The sequence below is a fragment of the Podarcis pityusensis genome (genome assembly GCF_964106645.2).
Source record: "Podarcis pityusensis genome assembly, chromosome: 15".
NCBI lineage: Eukaryota > Metazoa > Chordata > Lepidosauria > Squamata > Lacertidae > Podarcis > Podarcis pityusensis.
This window is the reverse complement of record NC_138040.1, coordinates 38083605-38108478: the sequence shown is the minus strand read 5'-3', so window position 1 is coordinate 38108478 and position 24874 is coordinate 38083605. Positions and strand designations below refer to the sequence as shown.

The 24874-nt window shown below is 47.2% G+C and overlaps 3 protein-coding genes across 4 annotated transcripts in view; all 3 read left to right on the top strand.

Annotated features, from left to right (window-relative positions):
- Positions 1-488, top strand: part of LOC308463728 (uncharacterized protein) — a 38565-nt gene extending 38077 nt beyond the window's left edge. The window contains exon 33 of the mRNA XM_080982317.1: positions 261-488. Within this exon, the coding sequence (XP_080838443.1) occupies positions 261-412 (152 nt within the window). The 3' untranslated portion in view covers positions 413-488. The remainder of the gene's footprint in view (positions 1-260) is intronic.
- Positions 489-497: 9 nt separating this feature from the next.
- LRRC26 (leucine rich repeat containing 26) lies at positions 498-5093 on the top strand. The gene is made up of 2 exons (XM_080982608.1): positions 498-2330; positions 3435-5093. Exons 1-2 carry the CDS (start codon positions 1661-1663, stop codon positions 3704-3706), a joined length of 942 nt encoding a protein of 313 aa, XP_080838734.1. The 5' UTR covers positions 498-1660; the 3' UTR covers positions 3707-5093.
- Positions 5094-5101: 8 nt separating this feature from the next.
- SLC18A1 (solute carrier family 18 member A1) overlaps positions 5102-24874 on the top strand; it is a 45154-nt gene continuing 25381 nt past the window's right edge. Inside the window, exons 1-4 of one of the 2 annotated variants that reach the window (XM_080982467.1) lie at positions 5102-8202; positions 17447-17640; positions 18610-18976; positions 23896-23954. In XM_080982467.1, the coding sequence (XP_080838593.1) occupies positions 17502-17640; positions 18610-18976; positions 23896-23954 (565 nt within the window). In that variant the 5' untranslated portion in view covers positions 5102-8202; positions 17447-17501. Of the gene's footprint in view, positions 8203-12428; positions 13086-17446; positions 17641-18609; positions 18977-23895; positions 23955-24874 lie in introns of those variants that run through there. The other variant, XM_080982468.1, reaches the window with a different exon arrangement.

Below are 24874 nucleotides of genomic sequence, written 5' to 3'. Positions count from 1 at the left end.
ATGCTTCCAGTGGAGAGGAAGATTGGAAAAAGTCTCAAACTGAAAGTCTTGTTGGAAGAGGAAGGTCTTCAGCAGAGATGGTACTTCCCAGCAAGCTGCCCTCTTTGGGTAGCTGAAATGCTTCTTCAGCTGACAGCTTTGTGCTGGCAGGAAGGGATCCAGCACAGGACCCTCCTCCCTCCTCGGGTTGGTCTGGGCATGGAAAAGTCGGCAGGTACGGAACCAGCCACCCAGTGTGCTTTCTTTTCCTCTACCCCCAGACGTGACCCTGATGAGCGGCCTAGATCCTGAGGAGCTGGCCCTCATCACCATGGTCCAGTACAAAGTGCTGCACTCCCTCAACCTCACCGCAGAAGACGAAAGGGACCGGGGAAACTCCTCCAAAATCATCTATGATGCCAAATACCCATGATGCTGTTTCCGCATCCTGGAGGAAGGAAGGAAGGAAGGAAGGAAGGAAGGAAGGAGGGAGGGAAGGGGCCAATAAAAGGTTTTGGGGGGGTCGTCCCCTCCTATCTTCTTGAGGCTTGCATCCCGAGTGTTCCTGTTTCCATTGGGAGCTTGGCTGGATGGATGGATGGATGGGCAGCAGCAGGGGCTCAGGGCGAAGTGGCAAATTTGGGTGTCCCATTTGTAGAGGGAGGGAGTTGTGACACCTTTCCACTCCGGTTGGCCAGCCACATGCCTCAATGGGAAACCCACCAACAGGACCTGCATGGAAGAGCAACTCTCTTTTCCTTTGGCTTCCAGCAATGGCTATTCAGAAGCACCCCCTCCCCCCATGGCTGTTGGCACCTGCAGTCCATGGGGCACCCCTTGTGCAACTGGAAATGGGCCAGTAGCTGGCCCGCCTTATGGCGGAACAAAAGCTGCTTTGTCAGAGTTTTCATCCACTTCCTCCATCGTCCTGTCCCCTGCAGCAGGCAGCCAAGTCCCTCTCTGACACTCAGGAGCTGGAGTCAAGCATAGGCAAGGCCCTTGGGAATCCCAGTTCCAGCCTCATGAGCATGTTGTTGCATCATTCCACCACCTCTTCAAATTTGCCTAGTCCTTCTCCTGAAGCCATCCAAGCTGACTGTCACCCACCTCTTGTGGTGTGAATCCCCTCAACTATAACTATGCCTTGTGTTTCAAGGCTGACCTTACCTTACAGGCTTCTTTCTGTGAGCCTGAAATGCTGCTCTGAGCAGCTCCTTGGAGGAAGGGCAGGGTGAAGCACACTAATAAGTAAACCAGTTAACTTGCCTGGCATGATGTGCCAGGGCAGCCTGAGAGCAGGAGCTGAGGGGTGATGCCAGGCAAAGCTGGGAGCTGGCTATCCCAGGGCAGCCTGGTGTGGCTCTTTTGGAGGAGACAGGCTGGGCCAAGGAGGAAGCTGTGGCTTTGCCCCTTGGCAGGCGAGGCTGCCCTGTTAAAATATTTGCTAAGGAAGAGCGAAAGCTCCACCCATCATCAGCTGCACCCAGAAGAGCAGCCAAGTTAATAGCTGGGCAGAAGCAAGGCTGGCATGCAGGACTCTGCTGGAGCAAGGGCAGTTGCTAAGAAGGGGAGCCAGAGAATTGCCCTCCTTTTGCAGGGAAAGGCTGGTGGGTTGGGAGGTTTTTGGCACAAGCTGTGAATCCTGGCCCAGGAGTCAGGGTGGGCATGAAGAGGAGGCTCCATGGCTTGGTGTGGTAGAAGCCAGGTCCTCCCCTCAGGCTCTAGCCTTACCCGCTGCAGTTGCCTTCAGACCTTTGCCACTTTCACCCTCCTCCTCCTCCTCTACCCATCCCCCAGCTGCTCTGCCTGCCCAGCTGTTTGCAGCTGTACCTCTGGGGAAATCAACTGCATGGAACACAAGCTGCGCTGGGTGCCGGAGGACCTTCCAGCCAATGCCACCACTGTCCTGCTGGACTACAACCGCATTGCTACCCTCCAGAACCGCACCTTTGTCGTCCAGGGCGCCCTGCGCCACCTGAGCCTTCGGAGCAACATCCTCGGGGTCATCCACCCCCAGGCCCTGGCTGGCCTTAGTGAGCTGCGGGAACTGGACCTGAGTGGGAACTACCTGATTGTCCTGCAACCCAATACTTTCCTCCCCGTGCCGAGGCTGAGGATGCTGAACCTGGGGAACAACAAGCTCTTGACGCTGGAGCCAGAGCTGCTCAGGTCCTTGCCCCACCTCGAGTCTCTGTTTCTGCAGGGCAATGCACTTGTCTCACTCTCGCCCGACCTCTTCAGCAACCTGCCTTCCTTGCACTTCCTCAGGCTGCACAACAACCCCTGGGCGTGCACCTGCGCCATCCAGCCCCTCTACCAGTGGCTCACGGACAACGTGGAGAAAGTCCCAGGTGAGCAGGACTCAACAGGGAAGGGGTTGGAAAGCTCACCTGTAGCTGGTGGCTTTAGCAACAACAACAATCACCTTTATTTATTGTTTTATTTCATGAAATTTATAAACAGTAGACCCACAACTTAGGCACATTTAACTTGTGCACGTTTAGCTTTATACGCTTGGCAAAAAAATATTTTAAATCTTTTTTTAAAAACGGGTGTCTGGGGGGGGAAATGATGTTGACAATTCCACCAGCTTCCACCAGCACTCGTGTTTTGACTCTACACAATTTTGGATTTATGCACTATCCCTGAAATGTAACCCTCATGTAAGATAAGAGTTGACTGTACTGCTTGACTGTAGAAAACCTCAAAGTGGTTGAAATTTTTATTGTCAGTTATCTCCACTGCCCTTCAAAGTTCCAGCAATACAAGTCTGTGAACACAGTTTCTCAAAACAAATAAATAAATTGGAGCCATAACAATTTTTTTTAGGGGGAGGATTCAGTTTCCCCAAGCAGCTTGCCAAAAAGAATACATGGTGTGTGGTGGGTGAAGCAGGGCAGCTGGACGCAACTGGCTTTTATTATAGCACCATCAGCTCCTTTAGAAATGACTAACCATCTGTTTGTTCATTTAGGGTTGTATCCAACAAAGTTCAAAGCAGACCCATTGGAACAAATGAACCTAAGTTAGCCATGTACATTAGTTTCAGCGGGTCTCCTCTGAGTAGGACTAACATTGGATACAATCTTTATTTCTAAATTAGATTCCTTCCCGGCCAGACACCCGGGGCGGGGGGGGGGCGAGGTCACAACTATCTCTGGTTTGGCAATTAATCATGTAAAAGACATATTGATGGATTTTTATGGAAGTTATGCACCACATGGAACTGCTGTTTTGATTTCTTTTCTGGCTAACTTTAGAACAGCAGGTGCCTTGGTCTCCCTAAAAGGTCCTAGCAGAAGCAACCTCCAAGCAATCCACGTTAATTCCTTTGTCAGGCAGCTTAAGAGCTTAAACCGGTTTGTGCTTGTTGGTTAGCAATCCTCTGGTCCAACATCCCCAACTGCTGCAATAACCACAACCTTGCCCTGAGTCTCTGTCTCTCCCTTTTCCAGAGGTGGACTCTGTCTCTTGCAAACGCCCCACACAGCTCACCCAACATCCCATCGCTGCCATTGGGAACGAGTCCTTTGCTCACTGCCGGGAGCCCTGGCTGAACGTAAAAGATTATGCTTTCTTCCTGCTCATTGGCCCATCCACCTTCTTAACCAGCATCTGCATCTGCATCCTCTTCGGCTCGCTAGCGGTGGCCCAAGTAAAGATCCTCAAGGTGTCGTCCATCCGGCCAGGAGCCCTGGCAAGGCGTGCAGACCGCGGTCCTCGCTAGCCAAGCTGCACCTCCAAACTGCCACTGTTTTGATGGCTCCCCCTCAGTCTCTATGGTGTAGTTACGCTGTGGCCCTGCAATGTGGGTCACTGTTACTCCTGGTTTCTTGGTGGTATTGAAGGGTTTACCTGGATGGGAACGTGAGAAAGCCTTGGGTAAGAGTGTGGGTGTGCAGCTAGAAAGCAGGAGGCAGGTTTGCAGTGAAGTGGCAGCAAGTGGCTTCTGGACCTTTCCTCCTACCCCACCCTTTGACCCTGGAAGAAGTGACCCCCACCTGCTCAGTTCCAAGATCACAAGCCGGCCTTGAGTCAAAGGTGACATGCTAGAAGTTTGTGAAATTATAGCCAGCACAGAGAAATGAAGCTGAATGTGGGAAGATTCAGGACAGTCAAAAGACAGTTTTTCTTCGTGCAGCACAGAGCTAAACTGTGGAACTCGCTTCCATTGGGAGGCAGTGATGACCACCAACCTAGATGGCTTTCAAAGAGGGTTAGGACAAATTTATGGCTATTGGTGGCTATGAGCCGTGATGGCTAAGCTCTCCCTCCACAGTTGGGAGGCACTAAATGCTTCTGAATACCAGGTGGTGGAAACCACAAGAAGGGAGAAGGCCCGTGTGCTCAGGTCCTGCTTGGAGGGTTTTCCAAGGTGAGAATGGATGCTGGACAAAATGGGTCCCCATTGGCCTGATCCTGCAGGGCTCTTTTCATGTTCTTGCCAATAGAAATGCGACTGGTTGGAGCAGTGTTGGCATCTGCAGCTGTGGGCAGAGGCAGTGCTGAGCACCCTTCTTCTGCTCTGCTGCGTGTCAGCACCATCACTGGCTAGAGTGTGTTTTGCAGCTGCTAGCACAGCAGAGGTCAGGGGGAGCCAATCAGCTTCCAGCTAGCGCTCTAAAGCAGGGGTCAGCAAACTTTTTCAGCAGGGGGCCGGTCCACTGTCCCTCAGACCTTGTGGGGGGCCAGACTATATTTTGAAAGGGGAAAAAACACATGAATTCCTATGCCCCACAAATAACCCAGAGATGCATTTTAAATAAAAGGACACATTCGACTCATGTAAAAACACACGCTGATTCCCGGACCGTCCATGGGCTGGATTTAGAAGGCAATTGGGCTGGATTCAGCCCCCGAGCCTTAGTTTGCCTACCCATACTATAAAGCTATCCGCTGCTGGGCCGACTCCTTCGTCTGAGACCTAATTTCTCTTCAGTTTAGGAAACCTCCTTGGCACTTGTCCTCTTTGCGTAGCACAGCAAGTGTTCCGAGATGATGCCACATAAGCCCCCGAGGAAGGGTGACTTGCCCACTAACTGCAAGCCTGCAGCAAAAGGTAGGGTTCAAACACAGAGACCAGCAACCAATCCTGTGGCACACCCAAATCTGTGACTGGGCTGGGTTCTCAGGATGGGAAGGATACAGCGAGGCCTAAGCCAGCACACACCTCTGCACAAGTTTCTGTTGCACTTAGGAGAGCTTTAGGGTCTGAACAAACATAGAGGGGAGAGGATGGATGTGGCAGGCATGTATGTGGTGCCAATTCAGCTCCTTAGGTGGGGATGTGGGTTGATGCTATGCCTAGTCTGGTGGTAGAGACAGAGGTGTCTACTGGATGCCTCCCATGGTGACTTCAAAATAACTGCCTTTCCATTCTGGAGGTTGGAAAGCTGCCGACCCCTTTCAGCCTGCAGCTGGGCCCATGAAAGGCTGCTCCCCCAAATGGGTAACCAGAGACCAAATCTTACTCTTCCGCACACATTCCCACCTGTCTGCTGCACAGTTGCCTAGAATTCTACTGCTTGGGGTGGAAGTTCACTTTATTCACTTGTTGCTAGAAAAGAGGTGCGTCTAAAGCTGGTGATGCAAAAGGAAATTTGCTTCCTACTGAGAAACGTCACTGCCAGGCAGAGTAAGCAATGCTGAGCTACATGGGGAAATAATCTGACCCTGGGAAACGATAGGCTCCCATGTTTCCCAGAGCCAGGAAAAGTGGTGCATTCTTGCTATTTCCCTAAAATTAATTGTCAATTTATTGAGGAAGGGGTGTTCCCATGTGATAAGTTTTAAAGTAATAAAACACGGTCCACTTTGCTCTGCACATGCTCAGAGGTGCTGTCAGTAGGCCAGCCAACAGCATCCGTGCAGCAGAAGTCTTGTATATAGCAGCTGAAACCAGGACAGGGACACTGTGGCCCAGATAGCCAGTCCTGCTTCACTTCCTGCTGTGTATTACTCCCATGTCCCACAGCACTTCCTCTGTCTGAGCCATCTGCTGCGGTCAGAATGCAGCAGGGTAGGATAAGATGCCACCTCACTTCCTTTCAGGCAAAGCAAGCTAAATTTGGCCTCACCATTCAAACTAGGGGCAGCCTTGTGGCAAAAAGCTACACTTCCAGGTTTCTAGTCCCTGCCATCTGCCTTCCGGACGCCTATCTCACCCGCTCCCTGTTTCTGCCTCCTGCTTAGTCCTTCAGTTGCATGCAACTGTCAGGTCATGGCTACAAACTCCTTTGCAGGTTCCCATTTCTGCTTCACACCACCTGCAGCTGCTGCAATTTGACCTTGACACCACTCCAGCACATGCTGTGGGGCAGGTGGTGTTTTTAGGGTTGCCGTTTTAAAAGCAGTAGCTGTCAGGAGCTAGAGTCAAGCATTAGGTCAGCTATAAAAGCAAAGCACGGTGTCAGTGAAGTTAACTCCTTATTCGAGAAACCGAAACGGCACAGGCCTAGTGGTCCCAGCAACTCTTCCCAGTAGGTCTTGCTCCAACAAAGTAGTTGCGAGGAGGTCCCTGCCTTCCCAGAACTTCCTAAGGCTCCTCCTCTCCAGGGTCTTTCCCAAGCAGTCACAAACTGTGCTTGCACACAAGGCTCCTCTCTGCTCTGACCTCTTCATTTCTCTGTATGTTCCAGGGGGGTGGAGCTGGTCCCAGCAGGAAGGGGAGATTCCCTGGCTTCTTCAGCAGTCTGCCTCACCATGTATCTTGGCCTGCCTCCTCTCCAGCCTCTGATTCTGGACTGCTCTCTTCCTGCTTACTAAACCCTGTTAACCCTTCAGCTTCCAACCCCTCCTCCTTCCAGTCTTCTCCCTCAGACCACTCATCGTCATCCCACCTCCAGTCACCTGACTCCGAGCCTTCTGGATGAAAAACTTCAGTTCGCCATATTCAGGCATTCTCCCTGAGGTTTCAGAAACTTTGAATGCCGACATTAGGAAGCGTCAGGCACTCCCTGAGCTATCCTTGGGGAAACAGAGACTTAAAGTTGCAGCAAATTGGGTGTGACAACTAGAGGTGAGTCAGAAACGAATGTGGACAGCAGACAGTAGGGTTTGGCAGGCAGCCCTGTACGAAGGCAGTCGCCTTGTTGCACTGGTTTGGCTACATTAGCTGGCAGCCAGTTAACCCTAACACACAAACATTTCTCTTTCCACAGAGTCACAGTTCAGAAGGCAGTTCAGTTCCTTACTTTCCAAAGTCCATCTGTGCAATATAAGGGCTTATCCACATGACCCTTCCTCGTCTCTTTCCAGGAACGGTCTGTGATTTAAAGCTCCATGCCCCCCCCCCTTTTTTTGCTCGGGAGCTTTCTCTGCAAAAACTTGCTCTTTAAAGCTCAATCGTAAAGCAAACAGCAATCTGAGTAAAAACCGAATTGACATTTGCTCTGATCCAGATTTAAAGAGCGGGGTTTTGTGGGGAAAGCTCAGGGCAAAACAAAGCAGAAACCATGCTCAGAAACGGTGTGTTAAAGCACAAATCAGTTCCTGGAAAGAGCGGGGCAAAAGGTAAAAGTGGATAAGGAAAACCTAAAAATAAAAGCCCACTTGTAAAAAGGTGTGCAGGTACATCCCACGTGGGAAGCAAGCAAGGGCTGTGTCACTGCTGCATCTCATGGACCCATGAACAGAATTTATGTTTTGTGTGTGTGTTGAGCAGTTATGTAGAGTGGGTATTCACTGGCCATAGTCAATAATTTAGTGAGCAGAATAATAATTGCTCTGCAGACACAAAACAGAGAATGCAGCCATTAAAAGGAGAGCCAGTGTGTTTTCACTCTGCAGTCTCTGCACTGCAGAGGGTTGGACTAGATTGTCCTTTGGGCCCATTCCAGTTCTCTGATCCTCCAACCTTTACTTTTCCTTTGGAGCACGTGCCAGGCCCTGAATGAAGTGCTGGCTTTTGAACTTGCTTTTGATCTACCCCCAGCCCACCCCAAGCTTCAGTTATACAGTATGTTTATCCAGTTAAGGTTCATTCCATTGGAAGGGCTCTCAGTGGAATAGCCTCTGCTTTGCCTGCAGGATGTCCCAGGTTCAACCTTCACTGGCATCTCCAGGCAGGGCTGAGAAAGATTCTTGGCCTGAAACCCAGGAGAGCTCATAATACTGAGCTAGACGGACCAGTAGAGGGAGGCAACTTCCTGTGTTCAGCGCCTTTTTAAAAAGAAACAAACTGGATGTTTGGGAAGAAGTCGAAACAGTGCTCTGCGCAAGAAGGTATGTGTGGTTTGCTGACTGCCACAAAGGCCTGCCAATCAACACTCTACAGCTTGATGGGGGATGAAAAAGGGCTTCATAAGAAAGGCCAACCAATCATCACTCCGCGCAGTCGGATGGAGAGGGAGGTGGCTTTGGGTTGCCACAGTTGCCAGCTAGCTGTTGAGATTCTGCACAGCTGCTGAGGACAGAAAGAAATGGTTGGTTCTACAGTGGTACCTCAGGTTACATACGCTTCAGGTTAGACTCCGCTAACCCAGAAACAGTACCTCGGGTTAAGAACTTTACTTCAGGATGAGAACAGAAATCGTGCTCCGGCGGTGCAGCAGCAGCAGGAGGCCCCATTAGCTAAAGTGGTGCTTCAGGTTAAGAACAGTTTCAGGTTAAGAACGGACCTCAGGAACGAATTAAGTACTTAACCTGAGGTACCACTGTATTTCGAAGGCTGGAAGCCCAGAAAGAAACAATGGCAGCACCATACGAAATCTCTACATTTGTGGGCAGCCTTTCTTGACTAGTCTGCCCTTCAAGAGTCAAGGTTGGGTTCTTACTGTCCCACTTGAAAAAAAATAAAATCTGTGTATGGTAACTAAAATTCTGCAACCTGTACCCCGTCTGTAAATTAAGAAAATGCTTACGACTTCCCCTTGCTATTCTGCTAATCTTGGGAAGGGACATGGAAGCAGTTCAAGCCCCTTACCCCCCAACCCACAATGAGAAAGTTTTATTTTAAGGGGCCAGGGTGGCAAGAAAGCTGAGTTTTCTGCAACAGCCCGTTCCTTCCTTCTTGAAATCAATGCAACTTCTTTTTGTAAAAAAATGGAATCGCCTGAAGAGAGATGAGCGCCGCACCCCGTGGTCGCCTTTAACTGGACTTAATCCGTCCAGGGCTCCTTTACCATTACCTTATTATTCATAATAATTGGATACTAATGTGCAATTAAAAATTCCATAAATGCACACATCTATTTACGAGATCATAGCCGGAAGGCACCGGTTCCCCCTCCCTTCTCCCCACCTGCCTCCCGGCGCCGCTACTCACTGAGCTCGGGCACGACTCCGTTCACCATCCCTCGAATGGCCCGCAGCGCTACTGCGCAGGCGCTCATATAGGCACTGCTCGCCGGGCTCTGCCCTCCCTCCCTCCCGCCCCTCCCGCGAGCCGGCGGGGAGAACCCGGAAGTAGCGGGAGGGAGAAGGAGCTGGCCAGGGTGCTGAGCGGAGGCGGGAGGGGAGAAGGGGGATCTGTTTTCAGCCAGAGCTCCACGGGGAGCGCCTGGGATCTAAACCCTGGACCTGAATATATATACATATCATATATTATCATAGAGCTTGGCAGTGCTCCTGAGCATGTGCAGTGTGCTAGCTCCACTCTGCTGAATCAATCAATCAATCAGTCAATCAGTGACTCCATCAATTTGTTTCAGTCACTGACCAGAGTGAATTCCACTCTGCAGTGTACTACATTTGCTAAAGAGGAGCCCTTCCCATGCAAGAATCTTTGTCACCTCTGCAGAATATTGAGCGCAATTCCCAATAATAATAATAATAATAATAATTTATTATTTATACCCCACCCATCTGGCTGGGTTTCCCCAGCCACTCTGGGCAGCTTCCAACAAAACACTAAAATACAATAACCTATTAAACATTAAAAGCTTCCCAGATGGGTGGGATATAAATGATATTACAATAACAACAACAACAACAACAACAACAACAACAACAACAACAACCTGCTTGGGAACAGGGTGAAGATTTTGGAAAAATGTGTTTGGATTTTTTGCTCTCCTCCAGTTTCAACTGCAACCATTGAAAGGTTCTGAATCTCGTACAAAAGGGATGGGGAACATGTGACTCACCTGATGTTGTTGGACTACAACTCCCATCGTTCTGGACCCTGGCCACAAAGATGCCCCATCCACGCAGCAGAGAGTAGGAATGTGTCCTATTGACCCCAATATTGTTTGCTAAAGATATGCCCTTCACATGTGATACTCCCTGGAGAATATTGAGTGAAATTCCCTCACTGCTTGGGAACAGGGTGAAGAATTTGAAGAAACAGTTTTTGTGATATGTGCTATTGACCCCAATATAGTTTCTGACTGCTTTGGCAAGTGCTTTGACACATGACACTAAAGGGCACACCCAATTCTAGCTTGAGCTACATGTTCTGTATGTGAAGGTGGCATAGATTTATTTGAAGAGCTTCCACGTCAAAGGACATGTGTGCCAGGAAGTCTTGAGCTATGACGTCTCTCATATTAGATCTTCATCCTTGGATGCCTGTTCCACCCCCCCGCCCCCCACTTTATTTATTACCATTTTTGGCAGCAACATAAAAAACCAGCATAAGTACAAAACACACAGTGTAATTTTGTAGTCATAGATATGGTAACAGTAATACTGGCTTACAAGATTGATGTAACCATATCCACCAAAGCATACAGGAAGAAACTTTAATGATGCAAACAGTGATTTTGGTCCTCTTTCTTCCCCACAATGCTCTTGAATTCACCCACCATGCAGGCTTCTCAAGGAGAGAATTCCAGCTTCTATACCCTACCAAACAATACAATACTTTTAGTGCACCCCTATTTTGCAAATGATCCTACCTGCTTTACTTAATTCCCCCCAACTCAGCCTTTCACAATGGCAGATAGAATGCAGCCTTCAAAGTACAGTGCTTTTAGAAGCTGCTCCAATTATAGTAGTTGTTTGTTCTCCGGAGGCTTATCATCCAGTTGTGATTGGTATCTAATCCAATATTTGAGTAATAAAGGCTGCAGTGGGAGATAACAGTTACAGGCTACTGCCCTTGTTATGGTTCACGCAGACAATTCTTGCGCAAGATAAATGTTGCTATTTATTTATTCCTTCAGAAGAGTAGAGACTTGGGTCCTTTGGCAACCATTAATTTGCTAAGCAATATGTATACATATTTGTCTATCATCTTTTGCACTGTGGGCACATCTCTTTCTCCACCGCACTGCAGGATATTGCATTCTCACTGTGGGGATATTGCATTTTCAAAACTCTCAGAAAGTAATATTTCTCACTGGAGAAAATGTGACATCAACTGTTGGTACTGTGATCTAAGTGTGGGAAAATGACAGTGTTTCACCAGAACCGAGTGTTTTTTGTGTGTGCTACTTAACTAGTAATGAGCAGCATCATGGGTGGTATTCAGCTAAGTTTTACTCAGAGTAGTGCCATTGAAATCAATGGAAATGATTGTTCATTAATTTCAGTGGGTCAGGACAGGCCATACACCATCCAAAGCTCTGTCCTCCCACAAAGGGCTGTGGCCAGAAGCAACGGCGGAGCATGACTCCAACACACCTGGGACGGGAGGGGGCGGGGCAAGCAGCAGAGAACAAAGGCATCGCGCAGCCAACCCCCCCCCCCACTGGAGCAACCCCAGCCCAAAGCGGAGGCTGTTGCGCCCTTCTGGCAGCCCCCTCCCCAGATCCGAGCCTTGCAAGGCTGCTTGGCGTGGGGACATGGCATAAACGAAAGTCACCTGGCTTGGTTGCTTTGCTTGTGTTTTGAAAGACACTCGCTGCTGCAGGGCGCCTGTTTGTGCATGTTGTGTTTTCCTGCAGAAGGTTCTGCTTCCAAGTTCGCCCCCGCCCCACATCTCCAGTGGGATGGAGTCAGGCTTTGCCCCGCCTCCCCACAGCTCCCCAAAGCCGGTGCCAGCTGCTCCCAGTTCAGGATGGTAGTGCCGGGAAGCGGGTGCACAGTGCGCTCGGAGCTGAGTGCTGGCACTGGGGAAGTGGTGTCCCCGCCTCCCAGCTGGTTGGCTATTTTGTCACCCCCCTCACTGATGACACCCGGGGCAGACCACACCTCCCGCACCCCCTTCCAATGCCACTGGCCAGAAGGGCTTAGAAGGAACATCCAGGGGCTGCTGCTACCCTCTTGCATCGACTGCCTGAGACAATCACATCACTTTGCCTAATGGTAGGACTGGCCCTGAGTACATGGGTGAGAGAGGTCACATTGGAGATAGGGGAGAAGTTTGGTTGTTTGCATTTAAAGGCAAACCCATCAATCTTCACTTTCTGAAACAATGCAATGTATATATTAGGAGAAATTTGCGCTAAACTGCTGATGAAATTCCACAAGGACTTTATAAATAATACAAAGTAAGATAGAAAAATGAGAAACTGAGAGAAACTAAAAACACCAATTCTCCCATCCTTAGAGGTGATGTGTCTATGTGTGCTGTTGAGCTGGACTTGAAGACTTCAGGACTCTCCTTTTTGGCCCTAAATGGCACTTTTTCTGGGCCACATTGTTGCTTGGATATTGCCATCTTCCAGTATATGGGCTTCTCTGTCAGAAGTGGGTTTGAGCTGATGGATGGTGTCTCAGAAAAAAAGGGGATAGGTTGGAATACCTCCCAGCTCCCTTCAGGTCAGTGATCTTGCTGGGAATATTCTGATGGGAGACCTAGAGGAGGAAGCCTGTATTGGGAAAAGTGATGGAGTCCTTTGAAGGTGAGCAACAACCCTTTATCGCATGGAAAAGGGGCCTTCATTGTTCACCTTCATTGGGCTGTGACAACAGAGCACATGCGTCTAAGAGATAAATCCTGATAATTAAAAAAAAAGAGCTGTGGATTTCAGGTGCCTCAGTACAGCAGATAATCTCTGCAGCCCTTTCCAGTCCACACCGTTCCCCTGCCTCTGACGCAAACGCAGCTGACAGATTGAATGGAGCATATTTGAACTTCCATTTGCATCTTCCTGGACAAGGCATCCTCATATCCTCCCCAGATAAAAGGCTTTAATAAATTTACCAGGAAGGACACTTTCAAAGCACTGTGCCGCCATCAGCACCATGGAGAGGAGTGGACTGTGATGCACTCGGCAATGGTAAGGAAAAGGACTCTCCATTTCTTACTTCTGGGCAACAAGTTGGAGACGGATGCAGGGAACTAGAGTTTCAAATCCTATCTTTGATAGCAGGAAAGACAGGCAGGCAGATGATTTAGACTGTAATCTGAAGCTTGATTACTAGTGATTAAGCCCACTGAATTCAGTGAGAAGGACCTCTTGACATAAAATGACTAGAAAGTTAGATGCTATTTGGATAATCATATGGTTCCTTAAACCGGAACACTGTTTTCATTTTTTTAAAAAGATACAGGTAGCTTAGATGCGCTGCTCCATTAGAAAAAGAACCTAAAAGATACAATAGGAAATAACCTTTAAAGGGACTACCAAAATGTCACAGAAATATCAGGCAAGGCTGTGAGTTCTCCTGGACTCTTCTTTGCACTCGATGTTAATCAAAACAAGGTGCAACAGGAGGAAAAAATAGAATATGATGTTAAAGCCCCAGAGGCTACAGTTTATTAGAGTCTTTATGATGGAGTTCAGGAGGAATTGTACAGATTTAATTACCATACATTTGACTCTGTTAGGTGCTAAAGAGATTTCAGAGTCACTTCTAGACAACCTGTTTATTGAGCATTTATTTGCACAAAATCTGTGAGCAGATTTTATGATAATGGCTATTTATCGAGCATTTATTCTGATTTGTTTGTGCGGGAGGCTATCTGATGCCATATCAAGCAATTATTATCCCACACTTTTCCATACATCTTCCTGTCACTTTCCTTACTACAAAAGTCTGATTTATGTGTACATGTGAAAGTGGGTTTGTTGCACAACAGTGCCAAATCAACTTTAATTTTGCAACCTGAATTTTCTGGTGTGCAACTGAACCCTAACAGCAAAATAGCAACTGTCCAAAAATGAGTCTGAAAGCATCCCATGTTGCAATGAAGGCTACCAGGACAAAGCAGCAATAATAAATATCCACTCATTGTTATTTTTTTAAAATATGAAATAAAGCAATGAGGTTTTGCCCCCCAGAAGTCTTTTCATAAGATTGTATCTGTTTGAAAGATCTATCTGTTTGAAGCAATAGGTGGGTATCTTTGACAGATAAATTGAACAGGGGATAAAAATAGCTGGTGTTTGGATATTAAAAAGTTCTGCTGTGTTGATTGATGAAGCCAAAAAAGGAGGATACTCTGAACATGAAAAATTGCTGTGGATAATACAATGAAATAGGAATATATGCACAACTTTACAAACAAAGGTTCACTGGGAATGCAGCTCATCACCTTGGAAAATAAAGGATATCCATGTTAATGGTCTTTTAACTTTTATAGACTTGTTATAATTTCTATGCTATTATAAGTTTGAAATGTATTACTGATGTCTCTGCCCCCCCCTTTGCCTCTGCTTTCATGCCTGCATTCTGTGATTATTTTGTTCTAAGCTTGATTTTCCATTTTAATGTAAAAATATATAAAACATCTACCTACCTGTCGAGAAAGATAGAAAAAACAGATAAACAGATTTTTTAAATCCACTAGTTTGCTATGGAGAATAGCACTGCAACTAATTACTCTCAAAAAGCTTTCAGCTAAGCAGGGCTTTGGGGTGTACACCCACTACCCAACAGACAATACCTTTGTCTGGTTTTGTTTCCCCATGTCTACTACCACAAGTGCCATTTTTCTTTTTCTTTTTCTGTCTGGGCTTTCTTTCTCCCCAGCCATCACAGCCAATTCCTTGATTATATTTTCCTCCCCCACTTCAACAGACAATTCAGTGCCCCTTGGATGGAAAAGTACTGGGAAGGGGGTGCATTCTGCCCATGAAAACATTCACAAAACTTGGTTCTGCCTTTTAGTTCTCTCCCTGGGCCCATCTTCCCAGTGAATGTATGTGTGAATGAGCCCAGGTTCCACCCATCACCAGCTACTGACTGCCACATCCTCTGGCCCGCAGTCCCAATTGCCCATCCACCGTATGGTGGCAAAAGAGCTGCCTACCCCTGGATTGCAGCCTTGTTGGTGCAATGTGAACAATGGGTTAAATTGCACAGTGCTTGGTCTCATATCTTGAGGAGCACATCCCCCATGTCTGGAGGCTCTGAGACAAGGGTGCCAGGTGCAATGGGTTGCCATAGCAACACCAGCGAGGTTGAGTGCATGACTTGCTGAGCCATTGCCCTCCCATTAGTTCAGGGGATATGTCTGTGCGTAGAGAGATGGGTGTAATAGTCTCTTTCATCATGTCCTGAGGCTGCCCTCTTTGTGTGTCATAGTCTGACTCTGAATCTGTGAGAGTCGGGGAAAGAAGCTGTGGGTTTCATATAGCAGCTTTAGCTAGCATGTCGGTAGTGTTAGCAGATCTATCTGTACATATGCATCTTTACTTCGAAGACCAGGAGAATTGTATGTAGTAGAAAGTAGAGTTTAGCTTTGTCTCGAGTCTAGAGCTAATAAACACCTTGAAACTTTGAAGATAGCCCTCCAGTCCTTTATGTCTGGTCCTTTCCCCAGGCTACACACCCCTCTCTGAAGGCCATGCCCCCACACTGACCCTGCTATGCACCTTCCTTGACATTTTTGCCTGGCTGGCAGGTTTCCTCTGATAAGGCTTCTTGCTAGCCTGGATGCAGAATGGGACTCTCTGCATGCAAAGTGTGTGTGTGTGTGTGTGTGTGTGTGTGTGTGTAGAAACCAGTCTACTGCATGAAGATAACGTTCGCTTCCATTGGTCCACCCATTTTTACCCCAGAAGCTAGCTCAGGAGGAAATGTGGTCCTCAGGCTGAAAAAGGTTTCCTAGTGTTTAGGCTTTGAAATCAATGCGACTTAGTCCGACACTCTTTTTATGGACTCTTATATTTGCAAATGGGATGCGGGTGGCACTGTGGGTTATAATAATAATAATAATAATAATTTATTATTTATACCCCGCCCATCTGGCTGGGTTTCCCCAGCCACTCTGGGCGGCTTCCAAAAGAATATTAAAATACTATGTTACATCAAACATTAAAAGCTTCCCTAAACAGGGCTGCCTTCAGATGTCTTCTAAAAGTCTGGTAGTTGTTGTTCTCTTTGACATCTGGTGGGAGGGCGTTCCACAGGGAGGGCGCCACTACCAAGAAGGCCCTCTGCCTGGTTCCCTGTAACTTGGCTTCTCGCAGTGAGGGAACCGCCAGAAGGCCCTCGGTGCTGGACCTCAGTGTCCGGGTAGAACGATGGAGGTGGAGACGCTCCTTCAGGTATACTGGACCGAGGCCGTTTAGGGCTTTAAAGGTCAGCACCAACACTTTGAATTGTGCTCGGAAACGTACTGGGAGCCAATGTAGGTCTTTCAAGACCGGTGTTATATGGTCTCGGCGGCCGCTCCCAGTCACCAGTCTGGCTGCTGCATTCTGGATTAGTTGTAGTTTCCGGGTCACCTTCAAAGGTAGCCCCACGTAGAGCGCATTGCAGTAGTCCAAGCGGGAGATAACCAGAGCATGCACCACTCTGGCGAGGCAGTCCGCGGGCAGATAGGGTCTCAGCCTACGTACCAGATGGAGCTGGTACACAGCTGCCCTGGACACGGATTTAACCTGTGCCTCCATGGACAGCTGTGAGTCCAAAATGACTCCCAGGCTGCGCACCTGGTCCTTCAGGGGCACGGTTACCCCATTCAGGACCAGGGAATCCCCCACACCTGCCCGCCTCCTGTCCCCCAGAAACAGTACTTCTGTCTTGTCAGGATTCAATCTCAATCTGTTTGCCGCCATCCATCCTCCAACCACCTCCAGACACTCACACAGGACTGTCACCGCCTTCACTGGTTCTGATTTGAAAGAAAGGTAGAGCTGGGTATCATCTGCATACTGATGATATGCAGATGCATGCAATCGGAGAGGGCGTTAAACCACAGAGCCTAGGACTTGCCGATCAGAAGGTCGGCAGTTCGAATCCCCGCAACGGGGTGAGCTCCCGTTGCTCAGTCCCTGCTCCTGCCAACCTAGCAGTTTGAAAGCACGTCAAAGTGCAAGTAAATAAATAGGTACCGTTCCGGCGGGAAGGTAAACGGTGTTTCCGTGCGCTGCTCTGGTTCGCCAGAAGTGGCTTAGTCATGCTGGCCACATGACCTGGAAGCTGTACGCCGGCTCCGTTGGCCAATAAAGTGAGATGAGCGCCGCAACCCCAGAGTCGATCACGACTGGACCTAATGGTCAGGGGTCCCTTTACCCTTTACTTTATATTTGTAAATAAACCACCCCAAATTGAAAGATGAATAAATATGAGCATGGAAACCCGTTATACAGCAAGTGCTTTTCGAGCACTGGAAACTTGTCCTCCTGGTTGGTCTTCCGAAGCCCAAGCGTTTGGATAGAGGTTTTGCAACATTTCCCCCCTCTTACAGCTACCTGGGGACTGAGAGCCCCGAGAAGCAGGCGAAGAAGTGCACCTTGAAGCTGATGGCGCTGCTTTCCCCAAGGTTGCCAATGGATTGTGCCCCGCGGAGCTGGCTAAAGGAGGGGAGGGAATCCCGGAAGTTAGTGCTGCTGGTTGTGTTTGTTGCCCTGCTGGTTGACAACATGCTGCTGACAGTTGTGGGTAGGTGGCACATTGCTTTGTCTTCTCTCTCCTCTGAGCTGTGTTAATGCTGACAGACCGGGCTGGATCCAGGCCAGCATCTTGCAGCTGACCTCCTCCAGTAATCTCCCTCCCATAATACGGCCATTGAGCTCACTTGGCTCCATTCCTGCAGTCAGTTGGATGGCACCATTTAAATCTCCCACTTTTATCTCTGGCAAGTGACCCTTGAGTGATTGCCTAGAATCATAGAGTTGGAAGGGAGCCCGAGGGTTATCTAGTCCAACCCTCTGCAATGCAGGAATCTCAATAAGTGGTCCTCATTCTGTTTGAAACCACACCGTACCCTGCTTAGCTTTGCAAAGCAGTTTTATTGCTGATCCTCACTGGGAGGTGAATGTGGTCCCCCACCCATCCCTTAGAGTCACAATAGCAGCATGTCTGCTTCCTATCAAACAGTCCTCTGGTTATTGTATTATATTGCAATTATTATTGTTGTTGTATTGAGACTTTCTCATAAGTTTTGATTCAAGGAAGCTTACAACACTTAAAAACAACGTTATAAAATACAAAGTAACAGAAACAAACTAGTTAACAACGAGAGTTAAAATATATCCAAACACAGATTAGAATCGACGTTAAATTACAGTTTGCCCTGGCAGCAAGCCTGGTCATTAGCACCACCTGTGCCTTAGTTTTCAGAGGCCTGAATAGTAAGGTATTAGCCTGCCAATGGGAGAATAACAAAGAGAGAACCCACCTCGTATCTCTTGGGAGGGAATTCTGCAATATGAGAGCAGCCACAGGAAAGGCTCTCTCTCGGGTCACCACCAGCCATGCTTCTGATGTTGATGGGACCGAGAGAAGGGTTGAATGGGACGTCTCTATGGGAGGAGCTTGCTTCATGCCTGTCTTCTTATCCGGCTGCTCTGCTTTGCGTCTTGCCCACTAGAAGTGCAATATCTAACCTCTCGATGGACTTCCTTTCAGTGCCGATCATTCCTTCCTTCCTGTTTGCCACCTACAAAAGCGCAAACCACTCTTCTCTTCAGACCACAGCGATGACGACTGCTGCCCTCTCCTCGACAGCTCCCTATGCTTCTGGGCTCTCTCCAGATGACGAAACCACAGTTCTCACCTTGGACTCTCATGCTCATCCCCCTGCGGTCCACGCAAACGAGACCCAAGACAGAAATCTTGTCCCTCACCTTCCCACGACCACTTTGCTGCTGAGTAACAGTTGTACAGATGGGGTGGACTTTCTGTCCAAAGAGAACGTTCGCGTTGGGCTGCTCTTTGCCTCGAAAGCCACGGTGCAGCTCTTAGTCAACCCATTTGTGGGACCTTTAACCAACAGGTATGTTTTTTCGTGAAAAAACCAAAACCAAAAAGGGTGTTATTCCCCTTACTTTTGTGTACGCAAGGAACCACAGACAGCAGCTCCCTGTCACAAACAGAATTGCAAAGGTGCCAAGGAAACTATAGCACTGAGGGCTGAGGGAGTTATTTCACACACTGATCTGAGAGCTCCCTCAGCAAAATGTCCTCTGTGGTGCCCCACTAAATTTGCTGGGCTCCTGGCTTTTGGGTTATTCAGTGTCAGGAGGTGGGGAGTAGTGGGGTGCTATGAGCTCCTACTTTAAATTTTCCACCCTGCCCCGAAGTATGCAACATTGTGGTGCGTGCTGACAAACTATCAGTCCGGGCTCCATTTAAATTTTCTGCAATATCATAGAGTGGCACTGTGCTGGGCATTTTGGGGCATTCTGGGAAATATTCAGTGGTACCTGTTGCCTCATCTAAGGGAGAGACATGGCAGGTGTCAGCACTGGTGGGCTCTTTGAGGGTAGACGGAGTGCACTTCTCATTGCAGGTTTACTTAATACATGAATCATTTGCCACAATAAAATTCCCAAAGCACTTAAGAAGACGGTCACACCCACAACATACATTTAAAGCAGTAGCAGAGGAAGCCGCTTGAGTGCCTTGGGCGGCGCGGCCAGGGGCGGGGCGAGCCACCCATAGGGGCAGGATGCTCAGTGGGGCCTCTGAGGAGTCTGCCTGCGTCCTCCCACCCAGCCGCCCTACAGCTGAGGGGGAAGCAGCAGGCGGACTGTCTGTGGCAGCACGGAGCCTGCGGGCGCCCAAGCCACTGCATCACTCCCAGGAGAGACGTGTGGCTGGGGCATGCCGCAGGCCCCGTGGTGAATGTCGCCCAGCATCTTGTCACCCCCCTCGGTGGTGACACCTGGGGCAGCCCGCACCCCCTTCCTCCGCCCCTGATTTAAAGCACATGTATTATTATTATTATTATTATTATTATTATTATTATTATTATTCTGTTCATTTATTGAAGTTACCTTAAACAATACATTGTTTGCAATTCACAGTAAATTGAAGAGCTATTCTGATTATTTTCTTGCTCCAGAGTTCTTTTCTTTCTTTAAAACAAAAATATTTATGCATTTTTAACTACTACTACTTCTATCATGAGACGTGGGTGGCACTGTGGTCTAAACCACTGAGCCTCTTGGGCTTGCCGATCAGAAGGTCGGAGGTTCGAAACCCCGTGACAGGGTGAACTCCCGTTGCTCGGTCCCAGCTCCTGCCAACCTAGCAGTTCAAAGGCATGCCCCAAAATGCAAGTAGATAAATAGGTACCGCTCTGGTGGGAAGGTAAACGGCGTTTCAGTGCGCTGCTCTGGTTTCGGTATTCCATTGTGCCAGAAGCAGATTAGTCTTGCTGGCCACATGACCCAGAAAAACTGTCTGCAGACAAATCCTGGCTCCCTTGGCCTGTAATGTGAGATGAGCACCGCAACCCCAGAGTCGTCTGCAACTGGACTTAACTGTCAGGGGTCCTTTATCTTTACCTTTTTTACTTCTATCATTATTACTATTATTACTATTATATTATATTATTAAATTTTCTCAAAGAATTATTGGGACAGTAGTTTAGCCCTCACAAAGCTACATTTCCCAGCACCCTTAGCAAACTACAGTTCCCAGGATTATCGTGTGCTTTGTGGATGCATGATGTGGATGTGACTGCAAAATAAAATTCTGTAATGAATAGACATTAACCTATGAACGTAAGAGCCTGCTGGATCAGGCCAGTGGCCCACTTTTTGTCCAGCATCCTGTTCTAGAAGCAGCCAACTGACCTGTAGAACCTGAACAGAAGAGAATTATTCCCTCCTAAGGTTTCCAGAAGCATGACTGCCTCTTACTGTGGGGACAGAGCACAGAGACCTGCCTTGTAGCTACTGATAGCTTTATCCTCCACGAATTTGCCTAATCCTTTTTTTTTTTTAATGATATTTATTGGGGAAAAAAATTAAAATTACAAAAAACAGACAAAACAGAAAAAGAAAAAGAAAAAATATGACCATCATTTTCAAATTCTCCACTTTCATTACCTTCTTTCTTTGACCTCCTCCTCCTCCCTTTTCTTGTATCCTAATTAATAGTTATCACAGCAAATCCTTTCCATAATTCATAGTATTCTGTCATTACATTACCTTAATCTATTTTCATCTTATCTTATAGAAAACCTTAAAGCTTAAAACTTAAATCTTATTTTTACCAACTTCTCATAACCCATAACATTCTTACCTAATTCTTTAAACATTTTTACAAGAGCCAAGTAATTTCATTTCAACATTTTTCTAACATTCATCAATTTTATAAAACAATCCTAATGATAAAAAAAGAAATAAGAACAATCCAATCTTCATCCAGCGTCCCTTCCTCCTTGTCCTGGGTTTTGTCAGTCCTTTTTATCCCATTGATCTAGCACATTAACCTGGTGATCTTATATCCGAGGCCCTCAAGTCTCTTCCATGTCCCTTCCGCAGCTCTTCTTCATATTTTCCTTTCACTCGTGGGAACTCCAGCTTGGTAATGTTTTTCACCCTTTTCAACAAATCAGCCCCTTTTCCATAGTCCAGACTAGACTCCATGTGGTATTTAAAGACGTGTTTCAGATTCCCTCCAAAATTGAGAGCCCCCACAGCTCCAAACATCTGACAGCCCATTGCCAGACTCGGAAAGTCCAAACATCCCTGCATGGGGGGGTCAGTCCAACCCCCCATTTCCAAATCAATCCAAACTTTATCTTTCCAAATCTGGTTTTTTCCAAGTTCATTTGTCAAATCCAAAGGCTCATATTCCTGCAGGGCCAAAAATCCCTCCCTTTCTGGTGCCCAAGATTCAGCAACATCCTCTTCTCTCAACTGTTCTGTCATGGCACACTCCTGTTTTAGTTCCTGAGTGGGCTCCATATAGTTTCCCACTACCTGTTCAAAAGTTCTGACCGCATTAGTCATCAAATCCGTCTTCTGACTTAACTGATCCAATAGGGCATTTATTTTACAGAGAAAACACAACAGTGCTTCTGAAAACATTGTCCTGCAAGGTCACAAGTCCTTTCCCACGGTTGTAATCTGTGGCAGCTGCAAGCTCCCTGGAATTAGTTACAGTTTCACAGTCCCCCTCTAGGGGGAAAACTTCTGGTTGTTCTTTCTTTTAAGGACAATAGCAACAAAGTTTCTTTTTTAAGATATTTTGTCAATATTTGTTCCTTTAAAATGCCAAAGGGAACAGTGGAGTCACTATGTTTCTCTTCTTAACTATCTGTCAAAAGCGTTTGTCTCTGGTCAATGAGCTTCAAATGTCAGTTCTGACACCCCGCTCCAGGATCAGGACGGTGGAAAGTTACTTTACTTTAGACTCACTTCTGCAGGTTTAAACAGTCCAAAAAAGATCCCCCTTCTTCTCCTGCTTCCGAAGGGGGGTTCAGCAATTTTAAATGATGAAAGCCAATCCTTTGAAAGTGATTTTCTAAGCTCTAGTTTACGTTGTCTTCGCTTTATTCTGACTACAAGGAAACGGAAGGCTGACTTCCTGTTTAGACCTTCCCGTTTCAGTACCAAATTGAGGTAAATTTTTAAGTCCAATTCCTTTCTGCTCGCCAGTTCTTATTTAAAGTCCAATTGTTCAATGTTTAAGTACTCACGGGTGATTATTTTAGATGCCAGATTGTCCCAGGAAAAAGGCAGCACTCTCTGGCAACAGCTATGCGGCTTCGCTCCATGGAAAAAGCAGTTGACTCTCAGCACCGCGCCACTTCCCCCTCTTCGCTTCGGAGCCCGTTAGTGGGTTCCTTTGCGGGTTGGGGGGGCGCTAAGGGTGCCCGCCGAGTCCCACGGTCACAGGCTTCATCCGCCTGTGATTTCTAGAAGGGTCCCCGCTTCGCCGTAGTGGAAAAGACCCGTTTCGCGCGGAGCTGGTCCCTCCAGTTCAGAGGGAGTCCGCCATTGCCGAAGGCGCCACCCTGGAAGTCTCCTGCCTAATCCTTTTTTAAAGCCCTCCAAGTTGTGGCCATCACTGCTTCCTGCAAGAGTGAATTCCATAGCTTAACTACAGTGGTACCTTGGTTCTCAATCCGTTCCGGAAGTCCGTTCCAAAACCAAAGTGTTCCAAAACCAAGGCGCGCTTTATTTTAGAAAGTAATGCAAAATGGATTAATCTGTTCCAAACTTTTAAAAACAACCCCTAAAACAGATTTGTAACATGGATTTTACTATTTAATGAGACCATTGAGCCATAAAATGAAAGCAATAAACAATGTACTGCAGTCACACAATCAATCAATCAATCAATCAATCAGTAGCTGAACTGGTTCCACACAGTCACAAAAACAAAAACGCAAAATAAACAGCAAAAACAGACAGACTGCAGCCTAACACTCAAAATGGAAGTGTGGCACTCGAATCAGAAGCGTAACGCTCAAAATGGAGCATGTTCGGCTTCCAAAAAAATTTCGCAGACCAGAACACTTACTTCCGGGTTTGCAGTTCCAAGTTGTTTGAGTACCAAGGCGTTTTGAGAACCAAGGTACCACTGTATACGCTTTGTGAAGAACTTTCTTTTGCCTGTCCTGAATCTGCCAGCAATCATCTTCATTGGATGCCTACAAGTTCTAGTGCTGTGAGAGAAGGAGAAAACTCTTCTCTACCCAGTTTCCATACCATGTATAATTCTATACTATCGTGTTGCTTTTTAACTCTGTGAAAGACATAGAGTAAAAATATCCAGTCAGTGGTGCTGCCCAACTGCTCAGTGCCAAAAGGATGGCCAAGTCAGAAAGAGGTGGACCTTCTCTGGACAAAGGATTCTGCAAACAGAACCCATTCCACAGACACATTCTCTGGTCTGGGGAATAAGTGTGTGCTTAACAGTGAGTGCAAACCCTTATGTCTTCTCTCCCTGCAGGATAGGATACCATATCCCCATGTTTCTTGGATTTGTCATCATGTTCCTCTCCACCCTTTGTAAGTATCCTGCACCTCATACCTGGCCTTCAGGTATCTTTGTTGAATGGTTTCTTTAAATGTAAAGGTTCATCACTGTTCCACCCGATGTGTATGTCTTTAAGGGGCCAGAGCAAGATAACGAGACCCAGTTTACGGCTGTGAAACATAGCCGGTGCTGCTGAGTTGTATTGATTAAGCTGTGTTGGCAATTGGGTGTAGTATATAAGGAGCAGCACCTAGCTCTCCCATTACCCTGGGGGATGGGTTGGTGGTTGGGTCATGTTGGTTTGTTGATGTATTTAGTGTATAAGGAGTTTTTGTTTTTCTTATTAAAACCTTGTTTAAGTTACTTTTTGAGTCCCTTTTTAATGCATGGTGTCCCCAGCAAGCTCTCTGCAGCGCTACCATACTGCAAATAGCCAACAATCTTGTCTACGAGATTGTGAAATTTGCCTATGAGTAAAAGTAATATTTTTTTAAGCAAGCAGGGTGCTTTTTGTTGTTACTGTTCTTAGAGGATCCACACGTGTGTTCTAGTGGGCATCCATGTAGGAAAAAAGCATTTTCTACTATGTGAGGAAAAGGGGGAGAAATACCTCTTTTGTGATGTTATTTGGCATCTGCAGATTTTATAAGCTTGTGTGTTAAAAGCATTTTTAAATAATAAAAAATAGCTGCCTGAATTAATCAGGGCACCTTTTTCGTGGATTAAAAGTTTTTAAACTGACCAATTAATCTACAGAACATTGCAACCTTTATTACAAGTCAGGCCTGTAACAAAATGCTGCAGTATTTATTCTCATGCTCACCCCATAATCAGAATGCTGCAAGTGGAGGTCATCGACTCACCTGCCATGCCATCCTCCAGAATATTCCATTCTCCTCCTCCCTTCCCACCAGTCCTCATTGGGCTGTTTCAGTGGCGTAGCGTGGGTTGT

Excerpts from the sequence above, each read along its gene's own strand:
- LRRC26 (XM_080982608.1), top strand. The coding sequence starts at position 1,661 with ATGGCTTGGTGTGGTAGAAGCCAGGTCCTCCCCTCAGGCTCTAGCCTT. Across the intron at positions 2,331-3,434 it reads CAACGTGGAGAAAGTCCCAG|AGGTGGACTCTGTCTCTTGC; the intron begins GTGAGCAGGACT and ends TCCCTTTTCCAG.